General features: G+C 38.2%; 3 protein-coding genes across 4 annotated transcripts in view; 1 reads left to right on the top strand and 2 right to left on the bottom strand.

The window, feature by feature from the left end:
• Positions 1-6,305: 6,305 nt before the first annotated feature.
• The window catches only part of LOC134648230 (mitoguardin), a 79,671-nt gene continuing 62,945 nt past the window's right edge, over positions 6,306-23,031 (bottom strand). Inside the window, exons 4-11 of the mRNA XM_063502716.1 lie at positions 12,515-12,681; positions 12,038-12,223; positions 11,442-11,551; positions 10,406-10,574; positions 9,724-9,828; positions 9,045-9,173; positions 7,636-7,806; positions 6,306-6,449 (exon numbers count right to left, since the gene is read on the bottom strand). Coding sequence (XP_063358786.1) covers positions 6,306-6,449; positions 7,636-7,806; positions 9,045-9,173; positions 9,724-9,828; positions 10,406-10,574; positions 11,442-11,551; positions 12,038-12,223; positions 12,515-12,681 — 1,181 coding nt within the window. The remainder of the gene's footprint in view (positions 6,450-7,635; positions 7,807-9,044; positions 9,174-9,723; positions 9,829-10,405; positions 10,575-11,441; positions 11,552-12,037; positions 12,224-12,514; positions 12,682-23,031) is intronic.
• Positions 13,680-14,922, bottom strand: LOC134648439 (uncharacterized). The gene is made up of 3 exons (XM_063502960.1): positions 14,668-14,922; positions 14,257-14,566; positions 13,680-13,977 (listed from the first exon to the last, which is right to left on the bottom strand). Exons 1-3 carry the CDS (start codon positions 14,884-14,886, stop codon positions 13,688-13,690), a joined length of 819 nt encoding a protein of 272 aa, XP_063359030.1. The 5' UTR covers positions 14,887-14,922; the 3' UTR covers positions 13,680-13,687.
• Positions 22,676-23,031, top strand: part of LOC134647864 (protein unzipped) — a 42,372-nt gene continuing 42,016 nt past the window's right edge. For both annotated transcript variants that reach the window (XM_063502208.1, XM_063502207.1), the window contains exon 1: positions 22,676-22,934. The gene's annotated coding sequence lies outside the window, so the exon portion shown is untranslated. The remainder of the gene's footprint in view (positions 22,935-23,031) is intronic.

The following is a 23,031-nucleotide window of genomic DNA, read 5'->3' as shown; positions in this document are numbered from 1 at the left end:
TGAACTAGGTTTTGGACACTCGGGCCAGAACGCTGTTCATAGCCTCAAGTGGAGTCCAGACGAGACGATTTTTGCCAATCTGATGAAATTGTCCGATCGAATCAGGCCATGCGGACGCAAACGCCAATTTGATTCCCCGATCAAATCATGCAGGTGCGGGCACAAAAATGCCAATTTTCGAAGTTGTATCAATGGAATGCAAATTGGTGATTGTGTAAGTACGTGTGGACGCTAGATGAGATTGGCGCCAATTATTTTCCTGATCAAATCGGTCGATTTGCCCAGCTCGTCTGGACTCCACTATAGTTGATCTCCTGAGACCTATATTATTTTTATAAAGATGAGCGCACTCCATGCATGAGTAGCCTCGCTCATATTAATTGTTCATTCAGAGAAGGAAATGTTAAAGGTTGCTAATCTCTTCATCAAAGATTTATTGATTGTTTGAGATGTATAAAGTCTAAGTAAAAATTGTATATATCCCTAATAGGTAGGATTACTGCAATGTTTTGCCGCCAGAGTGCAGCACTAGCGCCTTTAGTAAACCATAGAGTAACTTGTACATACTGTACCTTGAACTGTTTTTTGACAAGTTTTCACAGACAATCAAATATGACATTGATACATCGAGGCGGTTTGTTTATAAAGGGCCTACTGCATGCCTACTGGGAAACGGGAAATCGAAACTTGGCTAATTGCCTTTGTAAACAAACCGCCTTGATGTATCAATGTCATATTTTATTGTCTGTGAAAACATGTAAAAAAAAAGTTTAAGGCACAGTATGTATAGGATACTCTATGGGTACTAGTGCTGCACTCTGGCGGCAGAACATTGCAGTAATACCCCCTATTTAGATAGCTAAAGGTGTTGATGTATGGCGCCGTGATTTGTGGTATCTGCATTGTCGGAGGTTGACGTTTAGATTAAACATTACCACATAATTGGAGCCGTACAGCGCCATCTATATTTGCTATCAAATTCGAAGCAAGAATTTGTCATAAACGTTATACATGTTACAAACAATAAATCTTGAATGATAATGTTTCACTGACCTATTCAAAATATAGACCGTGTATATTGTTCGAATCATTACATAGGTTCCATCCGAACTTAAGTCACCTGATATGTACAGTCAGCAACAGATAGTAAATGGACAACGTGTACCTATATCCACGACTTTACTTTTATCCTTCGTAGGCTCCTATTGCCTGATGCTACTTCTGCTGACTGTGCCAATGGTGTAAGCTTTTTTCCCAGTCATCATTAGTTTTATTATCTTGGATGTGCTGAAATGTGTACGATGGTTGTACAATGTACAGTGAGCTGCAAAATTGCATGGATAGCTTACTAATGAATTAATTCATAAAGTGGTCATGCTATTTTGCGGCTAGGTGTACATCATCAGGATGATATTTTCCTGTGTTTAAACAGTGATGTACATCGCAGGGAATGATTACCCATTAACGCAAATAGAATATTTCAGACTAGTTTACACTGTATGTTTTGTACGAGTCCATTTTATTTACTTTTGTATATAATATTGACTGTAACGGGCCTCGGTCCGGATGTCAGAGTGATTCCATTTACTATAAGACGAATGCATGCATTTCTTTTGAGTGTCTGTGTGATCATTTTCAGACTTCGTAATTAGTATCTAGTCTCGACGAGTAGTTATATCGATTCTCACTATTTCGTAAGTGCTATATCTTTTTGAAGAAAGCCTGGCAATTCATTTATAAATATATATTAAATGACTGTTGGAGTTGGTAGACAAATAACGGTATTAAAATATATTATAGATTTAGATTTATATTAACCATTAGAACTATTGCAATTGCTGTGCACTAAACCAAATAATTGTTGATTTCGTAAATCTATTTAAACTAACATGTTTATTTCTTATTGGAGTCTATTTATTGTTATGGTAATTGGCAGGCTTTCTTTATACCAGTTTTTATTTCTTTTGGTTGTCTTAAGAAAAAGAAAAAAGAAGTATATTTTAGTAAGACTGTTCATTTCAATTAAAATATTGCTTAAAGCTCGATCAAGATGGGTTGTAACGAGGTTTTTTTTTAATTTTATTTACACGTTAATGAATTCCTTTGGGAGTCCTCAAATGCACAAATGTATTGCCGTAGATTAATAAATATAATACGATCTTTATATTCGTTTACAATATAAGTACTCGGTGCTTTGATAAAGTATTGTCATTCAAGGGGTAATAGGTTACTTACCTAGGTATCTATATATTCTTTTCACCTCGTGTAAAAAATATTTACACTGTTTTTTATGAAACAAGGCAAAGCGTTATATTATGTAAAATATTACTAAATTTTCTACTAAATATGTGTTTTATTTTTAATCTTTAATTATTGTAGTTCCCAGCTACCATAAAACTAAGTATAATTTTAACAAAAAGTAACGTGCAAAAAGACACTTAAATTATTACATAAGCTTGAAATCGGTGATTGTAGTATTTACAAAAAAAAAAATCTGTTAATAAAATAATATATGTAACTAAGTAAAACTGCCACCAAGTTAGTTATTCTCTATATTAATATTTACAAATTAATTAACAATAAATATGTATGTTTATAATCTAAATATTGCTATACAAATCATTTTAATGTTTACAAGCTATTCAACAGATTTAGCTAATACGATTATTTGTACAATTCAGACTTCATCTAGCAAAATGCATACGATATTGTCAATATTTTTTTTTCGAGAGTTAAATACTTAAGACAAAAAATGTAAAGTGAGCTGAACGTCCAGCGAAGAATGTTATGGAAAAATTCTAATTGAAAGTTTACAATTATAATAAAGTTCTTATGATGTTTATCAAACTTGCAGAAGAGCGTATCATATCGTATTTATAAGCAACTGGAAACGTACATGGCCACTTTTTATAAATTCATTATTAATGTGTTCATGCACTTCTGCACCTCACTGCATTGTAATATCGTGTGCGCACAAAAAAATGCACTGCAAATGTCTCATGCGTACTCTGCAAATAAGATACCGTCAGATGAATTTACAATATTAGCAGATTAAACAAAGTTTCTTACGGAGCACTAATATAGTCCTCTGCAACATGTACTTACAGATTTACAGAGGTTATTAGATACTTATGGCTAGGCCAGGTGCTGGCAAAATTTTTAGAAGAACCAACCGAATAGAAATCACTAGTTCTAGGAAGTTGTTTTAAGTGTTAATTAGGGTTCCGTAGCCAAATGGCAAAAACGGAACCCTTATAGATTCGTCATGTCTGTCTGTCCGTCCGTATGTCACAGCCACTTTTCTCCGAAACTATAAGAACTATACTGTTGAAACTTGGTAAGTAGATGTATTCTGTGAACCGCATTAAGATTTTCACACAAAAATAGAAAAAAAAACAATAAATTTTTTGGTTCCCCATACTTCGAACTGAAACTCAAAAATTTTTTTTTCATCAAACCCATACGTGTGGGGTATCTATAGGATAGGTCTTCAAAAATGATATTGAGGTTTCTAATATCATTTTTTTCTAAACTGAACGAGATCTAGTAAGTAGTTTTTTTTTAATACGTCATAAATCGCCTAAATACGGAACCCTTCATGGGCGAGTCCGACTCGCACTTGGCCGCTTTTTTTTAAATCACTCGCAGTTCGCGAGCCGCGTGTTGCCGACCCCTGACCATCTGCCGCACAGAGTCGTAGTGTCTATTAGAGTTAGACCAAGAAAAGTCTGCAGCGATTTTGATAGCCCACGCAGTGCAAGTGTTATTTATACGTCATAATTTCATAGAAGTTTGACATTTAAAATAACACTGGCACTGCGAGGGCTGTCAAAATCGCTGCAGACTTTTCTTGGTCTAACTCTATGATTACTACTGTATTGTTCACTTTTTAGCTATTCTTTGCTGGCGTTTAGATCGCTTCCCATACATTAGCACTTTCTTCTTATTGTTTATAACAGTTACCATTGAAGCATTGATAATCAACAATTGACCATGTGAAAATGAATCGCCCGTTACAAATAATTATTATTTTACAAATAATTAAATACAAAAATGCCATAAACCATGACGTATATGTCAAAATGGAATGCAAGTTCTTAAAATCAGAATCTAGATTTATGCAGCATCAAAATATTCTGCTATGAGTAGCTAGCAGCAGATTGACTGATCTGATTGAATTAGAGCCCGGACCCACTTGTCGGATGTCGGACCCGGATTTTAATCAGATGTCCCACTGGCAGATCATTTTATATGCAGCTGTTAACACTTTTCACACCGATTTGTCTGCCCGATTAAAATCTGGACATCGGACAAGTGGGAACGGGCTCTAATCTATAGGTACGAGGGGAGGCTGAAATATTCGCGGCCTAAGCTAGAAAAAAAAACAGCTACTTTTTTCCCTGCCTCTTTAGCAGTTTAAATATTGCCGCCATTACTAACTAAGGCCGCGAACTTTTCAGACGCCCCTCGATGTCCAAAAATACATTAGTTCTTCTAATTTGACCGCTAATATAGATGGCGCCGTACAATAGTTCTAACTAACTGGTTGTCAGAATTTGATGTTATACAATTCAGTTACAAAACGTGACATCAAACACGTATCGTACAGCGCCATCTTCTTCAGTTGTAAAATTCGATCAATGAATCTTTGCTAGCCTTATCTTAAATGAGTTACATATATGTACTGAAATCACTGATGTGCTGTCGAAAAGTTTACAACATTGCGAGAATTACTGAGTTATTTTTGCTATAGAAATTGTACCTATGTATTACTACTTAATTATTGCTTAACAGGATATTTTCATTTGAAATAGTTGAATACGACTGCTGTAAGCTCTGTTTCTCCTTAACCCTTTATAAGGCATAAGGGTGTCAGGAATTATGCAAAATTGAACCCTATCACTTTGAAATAAAGTTCAAAATCAGATGGATAATATATCCCCACTGCCTTATAAAGGCTTAAAAACAATGAAGCATTAGAATCCTGGGGCCTATTGCATAATAAAATACAACTACCTATTAGTCATTTTGTATGTAAAATCACTAATAGTATTCGCTTGTATTTTGTTATGCAATAGGGCCCTGATGATTGCCTGCATCCTGTATGATTAACCTTCAGTAATTGTAGCACTTAAATTACAAATGTTACCCAAAAATCACCATGATAGCAGAAAAGCATAATAAACTCGTTACACACTTTCAACTTACACCTAATATTCTAATACGGTACAAATGAACACGAAGTGACACGACCAATTATAAACCTTAACGTCTTGTATTAAGGTTTACAAGATGTATGTTAGTCAATAAGATTTGATTAAGTGTAGACTCGGAAATATTTCGCGTATTTACTTTATATAATGGAAATTGGCTCGATAAACTTAGGCAAGAGTGTAAGTATTAATTAGGATACATGAGTAATGTTGTAGATAACGTACCGGCATGCCTATAGCATTAGGAATGTCATAATACTCCTAAATAGATAATTGTTCTTCATTCATTCAAAGGCATCACTTAAGGCTTGGCCCTCTAAACTACCGATAGTTACTACTGTGTGAGATTGATATCATCTTAACCTTAATTAAAGCAGCCGTTTGTGAAATGATGTTTACTGACTTGTAATGGCAAATTCCCCATTCAGCTTTGCCGTTTACTTGATTCTTCTCGTGGAAAAGCAGCCGTTAAGCTTTGGATTCCTCCGAAAACGGTGCCGTCATATTACGGCCGCTATATAGCGTTGACTGACGTCACTAGAACGTTGTCTATGTAAACAAGATGGCGCGGTTTTCTAGACGGCGTTACGTTACGTTGATTGTCAACGTAACGTAAGATGACGGCCGTCATGACGGTGTCGATAGTTTCGTGAACGTTTTATTAGATAGCGGTGACGCCATTTTGAATAAATGACACGAGATTTGAATAAATGATTCCGTACTACGATTATTTTCCTCTTCTGATGATATTTCATCCTCCAAGTAAATTATAGATGATCAAGCAAATCTTGTCAGTAGGAAAAGTCGCGAAATTCAAATTTTCTATGGGACGCTATCCCATCGCGTCTACATTTTTCAAATTTGCCGCTTTGACCTTGGTGGATGACGGTGTGTTATGACGCCGTGGTACTTTCCAAATGTCGCCACCGTAAAGGCGGCCGTCTTTTGCGGCCGCTATGTGACGGCCGTCATATGACGGCACCGTTTTCGGAGGAATCCAAAGCTTTACACTATCACCTGTCACACCTACAGCGGGTAGCTAGTGTGTGTTCTTACTGTAACTGCTAGTAGTATGTAGTAGTGTAGTGTTGTCTAGCCTCGGTCGGCGAGCTTGTCGGTGAGCGCGGCGGCGCGCGCGCGCGCGTGCAGCATGACGTCGGCCGCCAGCTCCTCCACGGCCGTGTAGCGCGAGCGCTGGAAGCTGAACAGGTCCGCGATGAACCCCACGATCTCCGCCTGCAACCAGTGCAACGCCACATCACATCGATATTTAGATAACATCACAACTACCATATCCTTACAGAGACCAATAGGTACATTTTTAGGGTTCCGTACCCAAGGGTAAAAACGGAACCCTATTACTAAGACTCCGCTGTCCGTCCGTCCGTCCGTCCGTCCGTCTGTCACCAGGCTGTATCTCACGAACCGTGATAGCTAGACAGTTGAAATTTTCACAGATGATGTATTTCTGTTGCCGCTATAACAACAAATACTAAAAACAGAATAAAATAAAGATTTAAGTGGGGCTCCCATACAACAAACGTGATTTTTGACCGAAGTTAAGCAACGTCGGGCGGGGTCAGTACTTGGATGGGTGACCGTTTTTTTGCTTGTTTTTTGTTGATGGTGCGGAACCCTCCGAGCGCGAGTCCAACTCGCACTTGGCCGGTTTTTGATATCCTATTTGAGGCCGAGCCCCCTCCGGAAACTTACAGCATTTAGTCTCCTATCTACCCCAACTTGCTCTGCAATAGCCCTTTTCTCGCAAAACATAACACTGAGGGAATTTTTGCAACTGACCCGAGTTGAGTTTATAATGGGAGGTTGTGGGCACAGGCCTCCATTAAAAAAAAAGCAACAACGGTTGCACTCCGGGAGTGCCGATAGAAGTGAAAACTCACCTCACTATGTTACCGACGCCCGGTAATACGATACATACGTTTAGCGGAGGTATTCTATTTATTTATTTTTCAAATAAGATCACACTTTCATTGACATATTTATTTACATACTGCCATGACAACGTCAAATTATTTGAACATAGATAAAGAGTCTTGAAAAGGAGTCCGCAACATAAATGTCAAATAACATTGAGTTTTTCTTTATTGATTTAAATGCCATTTAAATTATGAGTGGCCACCTTACGGGGCTTACGGTCACGTGATCGCCTTACGCTGTCTCGAGTTTATCATTTTTCCCCCACCTCAAAAAGTGCCCAGCCCTAGTAGCACGGTCGCATTTTTATCGTTTATCACCATGCCTGTCACGTTCTAACAAGTATGTAAATGCGAAAGTGACGGGCATAGTGATAGTCGATAAAAATGGAACCGTGCTGAGCCCGCATCGCCGCTAAAGAAGTTTTCACTTCAACAATAGGTATAACTACACCCCTAGCCGTCGCAAGGTAATCTGTATAACTTACTTGGAAGGCGCGGCACACTTCCTTGAGCCGCTCGTGCGGGCCGAGGAAGCCCCACACGAGCACGGGCAGCAGGTGCTCCGAAATGGAGTAGAAGTGCGCCATGAACCCCTCCGGGAACTGCAGGTAGCGCCGCTTCGCCTTGATCACTGACCACACCGCCGTCGTTAGCGCCTGAAACAAACAATATACTTTTCTCAAAAATGGACGGCAAAGTCGACGTTGCCGGTTAAAAAATAGGTCGCGAAGTGTGTAGTTTATAGTCATTCTAAAAATTAAAAAGTTAAAAACATTGCAGTCTCGATTTCGGGACTGCAATGTTGCATACAAATTCCATTATTAAACGAGTTCCAAACTTTTAAAAACTTTAAATGGCCATATCAAATGAAGGCATAGGTCCATTAAACAGCCAAACAGATGATCAGCACTTATTATTATTATAATGTTGGTACCGCGACTATTTAGGTGTCTCAAATACGTTGGCGTATTTTCAGCAGAAAAATACACTTCTATTTTTTTTAAAGGCGGCAAGCAAATCTTTTTAATGGTTTTACTTTTCACTGTGAAAATTAGAACGTTGCTTCTGTAATATTTCTATTTCTTGCACCATTTTTGAGAAAAGCACTATATATGACTCGGCTGGAAGGCTACTTGCTGGCTTCGGATTCAATTAAACGGACTCCCAAGGTCGTCCGTTTAAAACGAATCCTCAGCCTGCAAGTAGCTACTTCCGAACCTCGACAATAATGTACTATTAAATACTAGTCCAGTGGTTCCCAAAGTTGACTGGCCTTCCACCCACTTAAAAAATACTGCCAAATTCGGGACCCACCTCTGAAAAAAGCCGTCTTAGGGTGGAATCACATCTGTCAGCATCGAGCCGCATTTTATATATGAGAAATCGCTCGTTAGTATGAAGATGCGTACGCATGCTTTCAGCTTTCCGATGCGTACGATACTAACGAGCGATTTCTCATATATAAAATGCGGCTCGATGCTGACAGATGTGATTTCACCCTTAAAAAGGGGGCATAAAATATTATTGCTAACGCTCAGATACCCTGATGGTAGTTTCAGGGCCCAATCAATATTCGCTCGCGACCCATAGTTTGGGAAATGCTGTACTATAGTTCGTTTTTTTTAGCATTAGAAAGAACATGAAAGAAGGTAAGCGATTTTGTCATGTCTTTTAATTGAAAAACACTTTTTAAAAACTAATAACTATTAATTATGAAAGCAGAAGACTATAAATGTGTTTTTCAATTAAAAGAGACATCAAGATTGTTCACCTTATTTCTAATGCTAAAAAAAACGAACTATAGTCAACTACCTCCCGTCCTTAGCCACTTTCGTCGCTAGCGATAGTGAGACTCATTTTCAACAGGTTCAGTATAACATCGGTAGGTACTCACGCTCTCTTTGAACCCGTCTGAGAGCCACCGGTTGCGCACGACGGCGAGCACGGACGAGGGCGGCGACTCCAGGTCCTCGAAGGCGTCTAGCAGGATGTAGTCTAGCACCACGTCGTAGAAGGACAGCACCTGCACAACGCACTACACTTAACACAATGGCGATAGCCAAAAACAAACATGCGCCAATTAAACTCTCATACAACTCTAACTCTACACATGAGGAAGTCTATACCCGTCAACCGTAGTAACTTAGAAAGTAGTCAATGAATACCATGGGTATCTAAATTGACTTAATCCGTTTCAGGAATTGTTAGGGTGGAATCACATCTGTCAGCATCGAGGCGCATTTTATATATGAGAAATCGCTCGTTAGTATGAAGATGCGTACGCATGCTTTCAGCTTTCCGATGCGTACGCATCTTCATACTAACGAGCGATTTCTCATATATAAAATGCGGCTCGATGCTGACAGATGTGATTCCACCCTTATTCGCCGCCGCGGCCGCCTGCAGTAAGTAGTCGTGCGTGCAGCTAGTGTTTATTCTAACCAGTTAATAATACCATCGATAATTGAGTAAAATTACTTGAGTGACTCGTTTTCCTTCGAGTCTTACTCTCTAGGTACATTGATCCAAGAATCATGCACGGACAAAACAATCATTAATCAAGAAAATCTTACCTTAACTCCTTTACTGGAAAGTTCGCTTTCAATTGTGACCCAGTTCGCGGGATCTGACGTCCACGTTACCATTTCTTCATATGCAACCAGAAACTCTTTGGGTTCCTGTAACATCAAGAATATTATTGAAGGGGAAAAGAATACACTCCAAAAGACGTATTAGCGGTAAAAATGTAGATACCTACGCACCGTTTAATAGTTCATACGAACATAGGCATAAGTATTCACATCTGTTCCAGCAACGCACAGGTGATGAGCTCAGTCAGACATGGATTAATATTATGGACACGATTACTCGTTTGGTTAAATAATTTCATGTGATTACGTAGTTATGTACTTAATTCTACTATGCTCAGTGCATTTATAATTTCAATTTATTTACAAGCAGCCTAAGGTTTAAGAAGTAATAATTCTACAATTGAATTGGTTAGACACCTAATAAGGCTTTGGGGTATGTCAATATGATAAGATAAGATAAAAGATAGTTTATTCAAGTATATAAAGGCATAATTACAATACACTTATGAACGTCAAATAAAGCTAGGTAGACCGGCTCCAACCCTACACCTCTGCCCCGAGAAGATTTAAATTCCCCCTCAATTGGAGGAGGGTATCCCAATATGGGACCGGCAACAAACTCGGCGGGACACATCTTTTCAAAAATAATTATGGTTTTGGTGACCTTGTCTGCGTAGAGCAGCAGGTCGGTGAGCACCTGGCGGCCGGCGTCCACGAACCACGCCCAGTTGGCGGGCGCGCGGAACACGGCCGCCAGCGCCAGCCGCAGCGCGTGCAGCTTGCACAGGAACTCCGAGTCCGACGCACACTGCACCACGTCCGTGCGCAGAGTTCTGCGAATAATTACACATGTAACGCTGGGTGAGAATACGTTTGTGCCATACGCCACTTACATTGGTTTACAGGAGAGCGAAAAGAAGCAAAAAGAAAAATTCTCGAAAGGTTTTACATTTAGGAAATATTGAACTTATTTATCATTTAGGCACATATGTTTACAATCATAGTGCTATACAAATATTGTGAATACAGTGGTAATCGTGAAATAAAAGCATTTTTATTATTGCCATATTCGTTTTTGATGAGTAAATGATAAACGTACAATGTATGATATGACAAAAGTTCTGGATATGTCACACTTTTGTGATAATTTTCTGTTAACAGAGTGTAATTATCCTATAGTAAAATGCGGATATGGCACAACATTATAGAAAAATATGTTTTTCCAAAAACCGATTAGTGTCAATTATAGCATATTTTTTGTTATTTTAGAAATCTTTAAAAAACGATTTTGCTCAAAAATGGATATGGCATAAACGTATTCTCAGCTGGCGATATCGCGTACGTGCGTGAAGTATCTATCAGTAGGAGCGATAGGCGGATCCAGGGTTGCTACAATACATTTGACCAAGTCACCCTCCCCCTGAAACGAGTACCGAGATGACAACAGGATGTCATCTCAGTACTACTAGCAACTACCGATAGGCAAAATTTGCAACTTGTAAAATAATTATTTAATTAGTATAACATAAATACGCGTCAATGGAATTTCAACTTTAGCGTTCGGATTTAAGGTTCTAATTAAATTGCACTTTCTGAAAATGTGACTATTGCCTTTAAATTAATCCAATTGGAAAACATTTAGATTTTTTGGGAAAACCTTGTAGTTTGGTGCGGCCTGAAAAAGGGTTAAATGAACTTACCTATAAGGAATGCCGATTTCTAATTGTTTCACACCTAATTGATATAATTCTAAGTTTTCTACTTCAGGCAGGTCATCTTTCAGGTCGTCGAATTCTCTTAAATCCGCTACCTGAAAATATAGGAGAGCACAAGATGAGTAGGTAGTAGAACTTGTTTCCAAGTAAATTGAGAGCGATATAAGTAGGATATCCGAGCGTCTGCTATGGAATTCCTTTTCTGTGGGTTAAGACAGTGAAGCCGAGAGGGTAATGCAGGTGCTGGGCATCCCTGCGTTTCCTTAATTCCGTCCCAGGCGGTGTTAAGTCTGGAGAGGTCATTGTCTCTCCAATTTGCACCATAAATCGTCTGCAATAGACGCAAAGGCCAATGGCTATGGAATACCTAACTTAGCTACTTCCCTCTACCTACTTAACAAGTTGTAAAAATACTCAGTACTAGGTACCCATACTGTCCAACCTCAACAGCACTAAGACCGCGGACTGGACGCACGAGACTGGCGATGGCGGTGAGAGCAGCGATGCGATGCACAACCGGTCGCGTACGTTCAGTCAGCGGCCTAAAGGTGCTGGTCGTGGTAGGTATAGTATAGGTATACCTGATCTTCCGCGGACGCGAAGGACTCCGCGCTGGAGTGGTGGTCGCGGCGCGTGTGCGAGGAGCCGGTGTGCGTGGACAGCAGCCGCGATCGCCGCCCCGCGCCCGCGTCCCCGCCCCCGCCGCCGCCGCTCTCCGACCGGAACAGGACCGAGCGCTGGTCGAGGAACAGGAGCTCGCACCGCTCCTGCAATTCAAATGAAGGTACTAAATTGAAGTGAAATCAATTATCACACATTAGGAATTCTTAGTACCTATATTTGTTTGGTCCTTATTACCTATATCTGTTTGGTACTTAGGCACAAGGGTAAAGTAACGAAGCACGTAGCAGGTTTTATGACGAAGGGGTAGGTTACATCAAAAGTTGCATAGGTATTGCTACAGCTATATAACGCGACCAACGCGTCCCTCAGAACTTCATGCTCGTCTCTAAGGCCGCCACATCTCCAAGCTACCTTGTAAGCCAACATGAACCTACCTGTAGCAGGTAGGCGTTCTGCAGCAGGTCCTGGATCTCTCGACAGAACTCCGCTTCCTCGGGCGAGGTGAGCGCCAGCGTGCCCGACACGCCGCCGCGGGCGCCCAGCGAGAACGCGGCCAGCGCATCCTCCCAGTAGTTGATGCTCGTCTCCAAGGCCTCCATGCCTGTAAGATGGAAACAAATTTTTCATTTCTCATGCTCTGAAAGAAAGTCATTGTTGTTTTAAAAGGTGTGCAGAAAATGATACGTTTCTGCCCTATAGTTCGTTTTTTTTAGCATTAGAAAGAACTTGCAAGAAGGTAAGCGATCTTGACATGTCTTTTAATTGAAAAACGCTTTTTAAAAATCAAAAACTATTACTTATGAAAGCAGAAGAATATAAATGATCGTATTAGATTCATAACTGTTACATATTTGCCGTAACTTATTTTTAAAATGTGTTTTCCAATTAAAAGACACATCTAGATTGTTTACCTTATTTCTAATGCTAAAAAAACGAACTATAGAGCATTACGTTCCAAGTACGACTATATGATTTTTTTTACGATAAGCAATTGAAATTTACTCTCACTACGTTCGAGCGCCAAACTACCTCGGCAGAAATGAGTGCCTTTCATCCCTTGGTTAAGAATCTACTATAAAAATGGTGAATCATTATGTTAATAAGTATCTTATTTACTTCTAACTTATCCTCATTACCTGTTACTAAAAGGTTTACTACTTACTTAATATCTCAGTAGTACACCATCCTAAACTAAACTAAAGTGATGTCTTAATGAAAAACAGGTAGGTTATTAAGTGTTTTATTATACAGAAAACACATTATAACTAAATCAGGGTCAACCAGTCTTTAAATAATTTTTGATACCCTCTTATGCCGAAATTATTATATAAGTTAATAATTATTGCTCATTTTACATAAAATCACACTCCAATCCAATTTAAGTACATACTTACATTGATTTTGTTTAGGTAGGTACACATACTTTATTTAATTTTTTTATAGCATCCATTATTCCTACATCATTGCAATGCTTATTAAATTATGTACTACATTTTCATTCCACTTGTGATTTGAAATAACTCAATTTTTAATTATGTTGACTAGATGTTAAAATACATTATTTATTTTTGAAAATGCTGCCTATATTTTTTATTCTAAGTATTAGTCTAAATGAAGACATGGTCTTTGATATCAGGTCCATTCGACTGGACAGGATTTAGCCTTTGTAAGTGCATCACAGTCTCTTGTATTCCTCTATTGAGTTCTTGGAAATTTCCAGCCACAGATGTCAAAGTGTCCGCTATCCTCTCGTCTAGCATGTATCTCCGCTCTTCTTGAAGCCTCATAATGGATGCTATGGACTCTAATGCTGCAGCCATGCGCTCCTCAGCGGCAATTCGTCTTTCTTCTAGTTCTAAAGCCCATTGTGGAGGTGGTGTGCCAGATCTAGCTTCATCTGTGAAATGGTTAAAAATTGTTTTTACAATTTTGTTTTATTGGTTTTTGCAAAAAGCTCAATTTACACAAGTTTTACAGAAAACAGCTTTAAAAGGTTGCGAAAATTTAAGGTGGCCATTTATTTTGAAGTACTATACTCCCAAGTAAATTTCTTTTATAGCTCAAATACATCTAATCATATGAGGGTCAACAAGACCTAATTTCAATGATAAATAATTTCACTTTGATGTATTGATAACTTGAATTTCTGTCAGTAAATAGTTTTTTAGAAACATACCAGGTGCCGCAGATCCTTTGGTAGAACTTCTCGTTTTATGAACTTTGTGTATTGGCAGTGGCTCAGCTTTTACGTTTTCTGGAGAATGATGTCCAATGGGATCACTGTCAGAATTATCAGCCAACATGTTTTCTAGTTCTTTAATAGGCTTTGACTTTGATCTCACTAAATTGCTGCCGCTTAGTGCTAATACTCTGACTTCTAAGTCATTAAGTGGAGCAAACCTGCTTGGACCACCATGAGGATTTTCTTCAAACCTTCTAGCATCATTTGCCTTTTTTCTACTCTTATGTCGCCATTCAAACCAGTACTGGAAAGAAATATTTTTATTAGTGAGCCGGTATTAAACAGACAAGAGTAAAGAAAAATAAGAAAGACCTATATATTTTGAGCAGTATATTCAGCAGGTACCTTTTTCCAACCATCTGCAGTTTTCAAAGCTCCTCCCGGCACAGCGTTGAGCAGTTTGCCGAGTTCGTTCCAAGTTTGTCGCACAGCGTTGTGGGCACTGGTGGCCGTGGACGCCGCCGTACCGTTTGAAGGCGTTCCCATGCACATCCCTTTATTCTGCTCTAGAAAATCTATCATCACCTCCAATTGCTCTCTAGAAATCCTTCGTGGTGGAGCCATTTATGATTTAACTTATATATTTGTACTTTACGAAAATTACGAAAACATCGTAGTCTCGTATTTATTAAAGAAAGCACTTCGGTTGCTGCTGTGCAACTTTATTTAGTACTTTGGAATACAAACAAATTAATAACCGCGCGCTATTTTGATCCATTTGTTTGACACAAGCTATTTCTTTCACAAATCGTTATTGAAATGAAAGAAAGAAATAATCGTAATCACGATATGTAATGGCGACTTTTCTTACGTCAAACATGCGTCAAACGTCAAACCAACGTCAAACGACGCGAAGTTTCCACACATAGAAGGTAATTAATATTTTCACAAATTATAATAAAAAAATATTACCTACCTATAAAAATTGTATATAATAGTTATTAACTACAAACAAAATACATATTCTGTTTAACATTTTTCTAAACGTAAACAATGATAATTTACAATAAAAACATTTGTTTGCTGTATACATAATCTAAAACTGATATCAGCGCTATCTAGTGTCGAGTAGCTTAACTAATAACAGCTTCATCAAAAATTTGTTTAGCCATACATGTCACAGATGGCGCAGGATCGTAAATATTACATGAGAATATACATATAGGAACTCCCTATGATACTCGTATAACAATTTAATTAATTACAACAGTAGGAACGATTTTTTTGCAAATAAACTGAAAACCAAGAAACGCCTTAACCTAATTTAAACAAATAGTATGGTTTGGTATGGTTATCAAAGGGTTTGTCTAGTTTTTAGAATTCCCTGGGGCATGCCTGGGGCCTATTGAATAATAAAAGACAAGCTAATACTATTAGTGATTGTGATTTTGTATGTATAATCACTAATAGTATTAGCTTATATTTTATTATGCAATCCGGCCCGGCTGTGTTATTAGTGCTGTTCTCAAACAAAAAAACAAATCTTAACAACAATATTAACTAGTAGTTCCATTACTTAGATTTGTGTACACCTCTTAAAATGAAAAAAACTTCGTTGAGTCATTAGTACAGCCAACTCACTAAGCTATAAGCGTACGCACGCGTACGCTGCTGTAGCTAGTACGCTGTATTTAATTTACTTTAAGCGTCATATGTAGGTAGGTGTATCCTTTGTGATTGTGCCAATAACGTTTTTTAAAAAACGAAACTACAAGAACCTACATTTTACTTATGTACGAGTAGACAACTAAATGTAACCTGTAGAGGAGAACAGACATAGGTACGTAATAATTTTTATCAAGCCGAAATGAAGACCTTCGCATTCGCTCGGCCAATTAACTCTTCGTCTTACTGGTTTCTTTCAATATTTTCGATAGGTGATCATAGAGACGAATAATCTCCAAATCTTCAAATATTTAAGATAGGTAATTAGTTAAAAGATCAACATTATGTACCTAATTACCTACTTGTATTCTGTATTTGTTATCGGTACACACGGGATTGTTACGCCATTTAGGTTCCTAGCTAAATTGGTTGTTCCATACTTACGCTATAGAATGTCCAATTTAGCTAGAAGCTTAAATGGCGTAAACAATCGCGGAGCGTGAATGTACCTTATTAATACTTACTCGTAGTTCATGTGCAGCTGATGTAAGGCAATGTGCTTGTGTAACACTAATTATGTACCTATAAATAAATACTAAAACTAAAATTATAATTAAGTTTACTCTAATAGAGTAATTATTTCGATGTAAACGAATTAGTAATTTAATTAGGTACGTAAAGACTTCGGAAGGTGGCACCTGCCGGGCCGTGCATGTAAATCGGCGGCACTCGGGTGTCGGCTTAATGTGGGGACTTAATTAATTTACCCTGAATTTTATATCCCCGCGTGATAACTAATTTACCGAGAAATGCCCACAAACACTCAATCACAGTGTAGTGAAGCCATTTTGAGATTGAGATTATAGTTAAATGGAAAGTAGTTTTTTCACAACACTTGTGAAAGTCCAGAAAGAAACCTCATGCATTCCCTTGCAAAAGGTTGCTATATTTTGATGAAGGTAGTATATTGGTAGGATACATAGGATAGGGTCGTAATAACATAAAATAAATCTAGATTTCGGATCGTATTAAGGTGCGTACATACATATACATATATTAATTATGACATGACGAGTTGACACTAGGTATGACTAAAGTCTCGTAAGTGGTTTACCCCATTGAAGTATAATGTACTATAGCTCAATGGTTTACCCTTGAATTACCGACAGACATTTCATCGAATGTTATTTCGAAGACAACGTTTCAAGTATTTTCATTTCATCGACAAGTCATTGCGTCGAGGAATCGATACTAGTTAATTTAAATCTCGGACTTTTAATTGGTACTTGAGTTTTTTGCATATAGTTTATATCGTGGTATTTCTTTACGGGTTTTCTTATTTCATTTTGGATTGCATTTAATAAAATTTATTACGCATAATATTATTTCAATTTGTAATATTTCATATTTATTTAATATTTGTAATACTTTGAAAGCCGTTCGTTTCTGTATGGGGTCGCAGTTCTAACCTAACCTAAACCTACTTTGGTAGCCGTTCGTTTCTGTGTGGGGTCGCAGTTCTAACCTAACCTAAACCTACTTTGATAGCCGTTCGTTTCTGTATGGGGTCGCAGTTCTAACCTAACCTAAACCTACTTTGAAAGCCATTCGTTTCTGTGTGGGGTCGCAGTTCTAACGAGATTACATTAAATTACCACACGTTTTAAACAAAGTAAAAATTATCGAAATCGGTTCACATGTTAAATAATTATCCCTGAAAGATACATACCTAAGTTCTAACCTAACCTAAACCTACTTTGAAAGCCGTTCGTTTCTGTGTAGGTTCTCAGTTCTAATCTAACCTAACCGAAACCTACTTAGTTTTATTATACATATTTGTATGACAAAATTATATACATAATTTGAAAATTCTTACAACAGAAAAATGTATAAATGTGTATTACGACATATAAAAATATATTAAAGTAATACGTCGAACAAATGAATTGCAATGTTTAGTAGTTGTGTCAATTAAAATAATTTGAAACGAATCAGCGATCAAGTAATATTCATTGAATAGTATTTCTACGCAGTAAGAAAAATTGAAATAAATAGTATATGAAACAAAATAACGCCAAACAATATTACGAGTACTAATGTTTCGATGAATCGTTGTCGATGAAATAATATTCGATGAAAAGTTTGTCGACAAAACAAGGGTACACCCTCGTAAGTATATGAAACATTACATGAAAGATATACATAATTTTTTACATGACAACCTTAACCTTTCAGTCCTATAGGTAAAAGGATAAGTATGTACAAGGGGTAAAACGAGTACCTAAACAGCATCGAAATTATGCGCTTCAACAAAAAAGCGTAAGTATCCGTCGAAAAGGCGAATCTGTAGCTGAAGCTAATGCCAGCCTGCAGCTAAAAACCATGTTTCAATAGGCTGGCAGCGCAAATAAATATAAATTATTATAAGTATTATAACATCCGGCCCGGCTGTGTTATTAGTGCTGTTCTCAAACAAAAAAACAAATCTTAACAACAATATTAACTAGTAGTTCCATTACTTAGATTTGTGTACACCTCTTAAAATGAAAAAAACTTCGTTGAGTCATTAGTACAGCCAACTCACTAAGCTATAAGCGTACGCACGCGTACGCTGCTGTAGCTAGTACGCTGTATTTAATTTACTTTAAGCGTCATATGTAGGTAGGTGTATCCTTTGTGATTGTGCCAATAACGTTTTTTAAAAAACGAAACTACAAGAACCTACATTTTACTTATGTACGAGTAGACAACTAAATGTAACCTGTAGAGGAGAACAGACATAGGTACGTAATAATTTTTATCAAGCCGAAATGAAGACCTTCGCATTCGCTCGGCCAATTAACTCTTCGTCTTACTGGTTTCTTTCAATATTTTCGATAGGTGATCATAGAGACGAATAATCTCCAAATCTTCAAATATTTAAGATAGGTAATTAGTTAAAAGATCAACATTATGTACCTAATTACCTACTTATATAATTCTAACACCGCGACGCTACTCGATCATGCGTACTCGAACATCTGTGCCGACCGTGTGTATGCCGATTGCGTCACCACGCACCTGAGCGATCACTCGGCGCAAAAGATAAGGATCGTAAACAAACCGCTCGCGCAACGCACTCCTATACCTAAACGCATTTTCAATATTGCAAATAAAAACTGTTTCTATGCAGCCCTAGAATCTATTGACTGGCCTTTGGTTGTTGCAAACAGTAACAAAAATTGTGAATCGCTAACTGTCACATTATTAAATATATTAGTTAATAAATTTGAGATTTGTTTTCCTAAGAAATTACATAAGGCAAATACAAGTAAATATCCATGGATTGATGATGAGGTATGGAACTTGAAACTTCTTCTTCACGATATTTCAAATCTAAAAGATAAATACCCATCTAGCAATCAGGTCTCGGATATGTTGGCTAGCATCTCATCTAAATACAATTATACGTTAAAACGCAAGCGCACTGCTTACTACAGCGCGCTAATACAGAACGCACCCAATAAATGCAAACGTATGTGGGGAGTAATAAACAAAGAATTAGGACGGGGTTGTCGCGAGCGCGCGGACTATACCGACGTTATAAAGGACAGTCATGGTTTAGCATTTGTCTCTAAAAAACAAGCAGTCGACTCAATTAATGCAGAATTCATAACTGCTGCTATTATATGCGGTGCACCGAAACCGGACGTCCAACGCTCGTTGACAGCTATAGCTATGAATATTCCCGAGTGTAACTGTTCATTAAGATTAAGATTTTTTACAGCTCATGAAGTAGAATCTATACTACGGACTCACATTGCGCCGAAAAACAGCACCGACATCTATGATCTTTCTGCCAACATCCTTCGGTACGTGGGTCCGGCACTGTCCTTCGTCCTATCAGAGTTGTATAATTACTGCATACGACAAGGGACAGTTCCAGAAGGCCTCAAAAAAGTTAAGATTACCCCACTGTACAAAGGGAAAGGTCCCAAAGCAGCCTTAAAGTCTTATCGCCCTATATCGTTAGTACCGGCAATAAGTAAAATTTTAGAAGTAGGTATTAACATTAGATTATTATCCTTTTGGTTCCCACAACTAACAATATCCGACCGACAATACGCATACCGCCAGGGCCGTTCGACTACGGATCTGGTGCGCGAAGTGGTGTGGCATACGCTGAGCGCGCGAGAGGCCGGGATGCAGGTGGCGGTAGTGTGCTGCGACCTCTCGCGCGCCTTCGATACCGCCAATCATGGACTTATCGCGCAGAAACTCAGTCACTACGGCATTCGTGGCCCCGCATTGGCGCTTCTAATGTCATTTATGTCGAACAGGAGTCAAGTTGTCGTAGGGGATAGTGGCCGCATCAGGTCTGATGAGATGAGAAATCAGCTTGGGGTACCGCAGGGATCGTGCTTGTCAAATACTCTGTTTAGCATCCTCCTAAATGATCTCCCACAAATAATAAAAGGGTGCGATATCTTTATGTACGCGGATGACGTCACAGCGATCGTCGCCAGCTCGTCTTTACCGGAACTGGAAACGAAGGTAACCGACACGCTTAAACAGCTTTGTAACTGGTTTACAACAAATGGGTTAGCCCTCAATAAAGACAAAACCTTCGTCATGAGACTTAATCTAAATGGCCACACATCCAGGCCCATGACCGCGTATGCCGGCGACGATGCTGTCCGTCAAGTTGCGGACATAAAGTTACTAGGTTTTACCATCGATAGTGGCCTGAGGTGGAACGTACACATCGACCATCTGTGCGCGAGGCTGGGCAGCGCGTGCTACGCTTTAAAGCGTCTCGCGAGTACTGCGACCAGGGACGTCGTCAGGAGCTGTTATTTCGCAACCGTGCACTCGCTCATTTCGTACGGCACCGAGCTATGGGGTGGAGCCGCTGACTGGCGTCGAGTGTTCTCATTACAAAGACGAGCTGTACGCGCAATAGCATGTGTTTCTGATGACGTCTCTGCTCGTCAGTATTTCACAGAATACAGTATATTAACACTACCCTGTGTACTTATTCAACAAATAGCTATATTTACTCACACCAACTCAAACAAATTTGCTGTGAAACAGGTAAATCCAAATCGCCATCTGCGTAGCAACAGGAACGCGGGCTGCCTAGTATCTGTGCCACATAAGTTAACAAAAAGCGGACGATCAGCCTATGTACTTGGTCCACGCATATACAACCACCTGCCTAAAAGTATCAGAGATGCACCTTCCTTCCATAATTTTAAAATGAAACTAAAACACTGGTTACTAAAATCACCGTTTTACGATATTGATGAATATCTTTCATGCAAAACTGATGATGTACTTACCTAAATAAAATTAATTATAATAAATAAACATGTATACTACGACATATGTATTAATAATTAATAAGTGTAATACGTATAAGTATATCTACAATGATATTTCAGATTTTATGTAATCTTTGACTTGTAACCTAATGTTATGAATAAATTTTCATTTTCATTTTCATTTTCATTTTCATTCTTAATCAACCGGCGGATGAATAAGACCAAGATAACCTTCTTGTATGTTGTTAATAAAGTTTTTTTACTGCATAACAACTTGTTTAATTTTCTTGTAATTAGCAAGGAATACAATTTATACGATAGGTACAATAATAAGATAATTCGCGCTTATTTAGTAAATATTTGTGAAACAAGTATGAATATTATTTCAGCCTATTTTGATCCAATATTTTCTATGTACATATTCGAGAGTTCATAGCAGAATATCAATATGTACAAAAATATTAGTAAATATAAATGAACAAATTATAATTTACTATTTTTTTCAGGAATATAGAATAAGCATAGCAAGAAAAAGTTATTGTAAAATAGTAAAGTGTTTGGTAACTAGGTAGTGGTAGGTACCTATTATAATAGTAACATGTAACATAATAGATTAAACTATAGTGTCGTTTGCATTCAATTCAATTTGCATTACAACCACATTTTTCCTCGTACCTAAATTAAGTTATTTCAGTTCTTATCGAGAATTCAGGTGATATAATTTAAAGAGTTGCTTTTGCTTCAATGGTTTTTTGCGCGAGTCGCGACGACACGGAATTTCCACGGTCACGAATGGTGATTTTAAAGCGCAAAAACCGGTTAAAGGTGACGTCATAAGAAGCCCTGCTAAAGTTAAGCCTGTAGCTTAGGTACATTACCATACCTATCTCATTAGAGTATTTGTTTTGTTGGAATTATTAATTACGTATAACGTATAACGTAGTATTTCAGTTTTCCATTACCGGTATTCATATAGGTAAGTATTACATTGTAATTGGAAAATGAATACTTTTATATTAATGTAATTTTCGTTTCTTATATGCATATGATGTCTGCGGCTCGTATGAGCTGCAGTACTTATTATTTATTTTGTGGCTATGATTGTATTGTATTGTAGGTAGCTGGAGATAGTGGAGATATGCGCTTCTAATTTTTTTTAAATAAGAATAAGTAATAAAGGAAATATATCCGATTATAGGAACTAATTAATTCTAGTGTAACGTCAGTTACATTCTACTAAGCTTATGTTCGACATAGCTGGAAGGATGTATATTAAACCTAATTATTAATAAAATACCCAAGTAAAATAGAAAATAGGTAATTATTAACTGCTTGCGTTTCATGCCTGTAGGATGCTAGGTAGCATGGTTGTAGAAATGACGACGGATCCCTTGGGCGATTTCGCGGACGGGCGGACCCGCGGCGCCGCCGCGGCCGCGCTCGCGCTCCGTCAGTCGAGTTGAGACTCCGCACTGCGGCGGTACACTGAACGCTAACGCTCCTTACACTTACACAATCATTTACCGATGGACCTCATCTGTCACTTCTCATCAAAGGATCAGCATTAGTTATTGAACTTCAAGTGCTTCAGCGAAACATCGCTATAGTGTAGTGAGTGATCGCAAACCCGCGATTTGTGTTTTCTAAGAGGCTTCATCTCATCCCGCGCTTATTGAGGCTGATTCGTATCAAATCAAATTACAGGTAAGGAACCTAAAGGCAGGATTCTGAGCGTGAAGACTCGTGCTTCGGCTCGGTTGTCCAATCTATATTGAGCGAGCGGTGTATTGACACTAATGAA

The sequence above is a fragment of the Cydia amplana genome, chromosome 5 (assembly GCF_948474715.1).
Source record: "Cydia amplana chromosome 5, ilCydAmpl1.1, whole genome shotgun sequence".
In the NCBI taxonomy this organism is placed as follows: Eukaryota; Metazoa; Arthropoda; class Insecta; order Lepidoptera; family Tortricidae; genus Cydia; species Cydia amplana.
The sequence above is the reverse complement of the archived record's forward strand: the minus strand, read 5'-3'. Positions and strand labels throughout refer to the sequence as shown.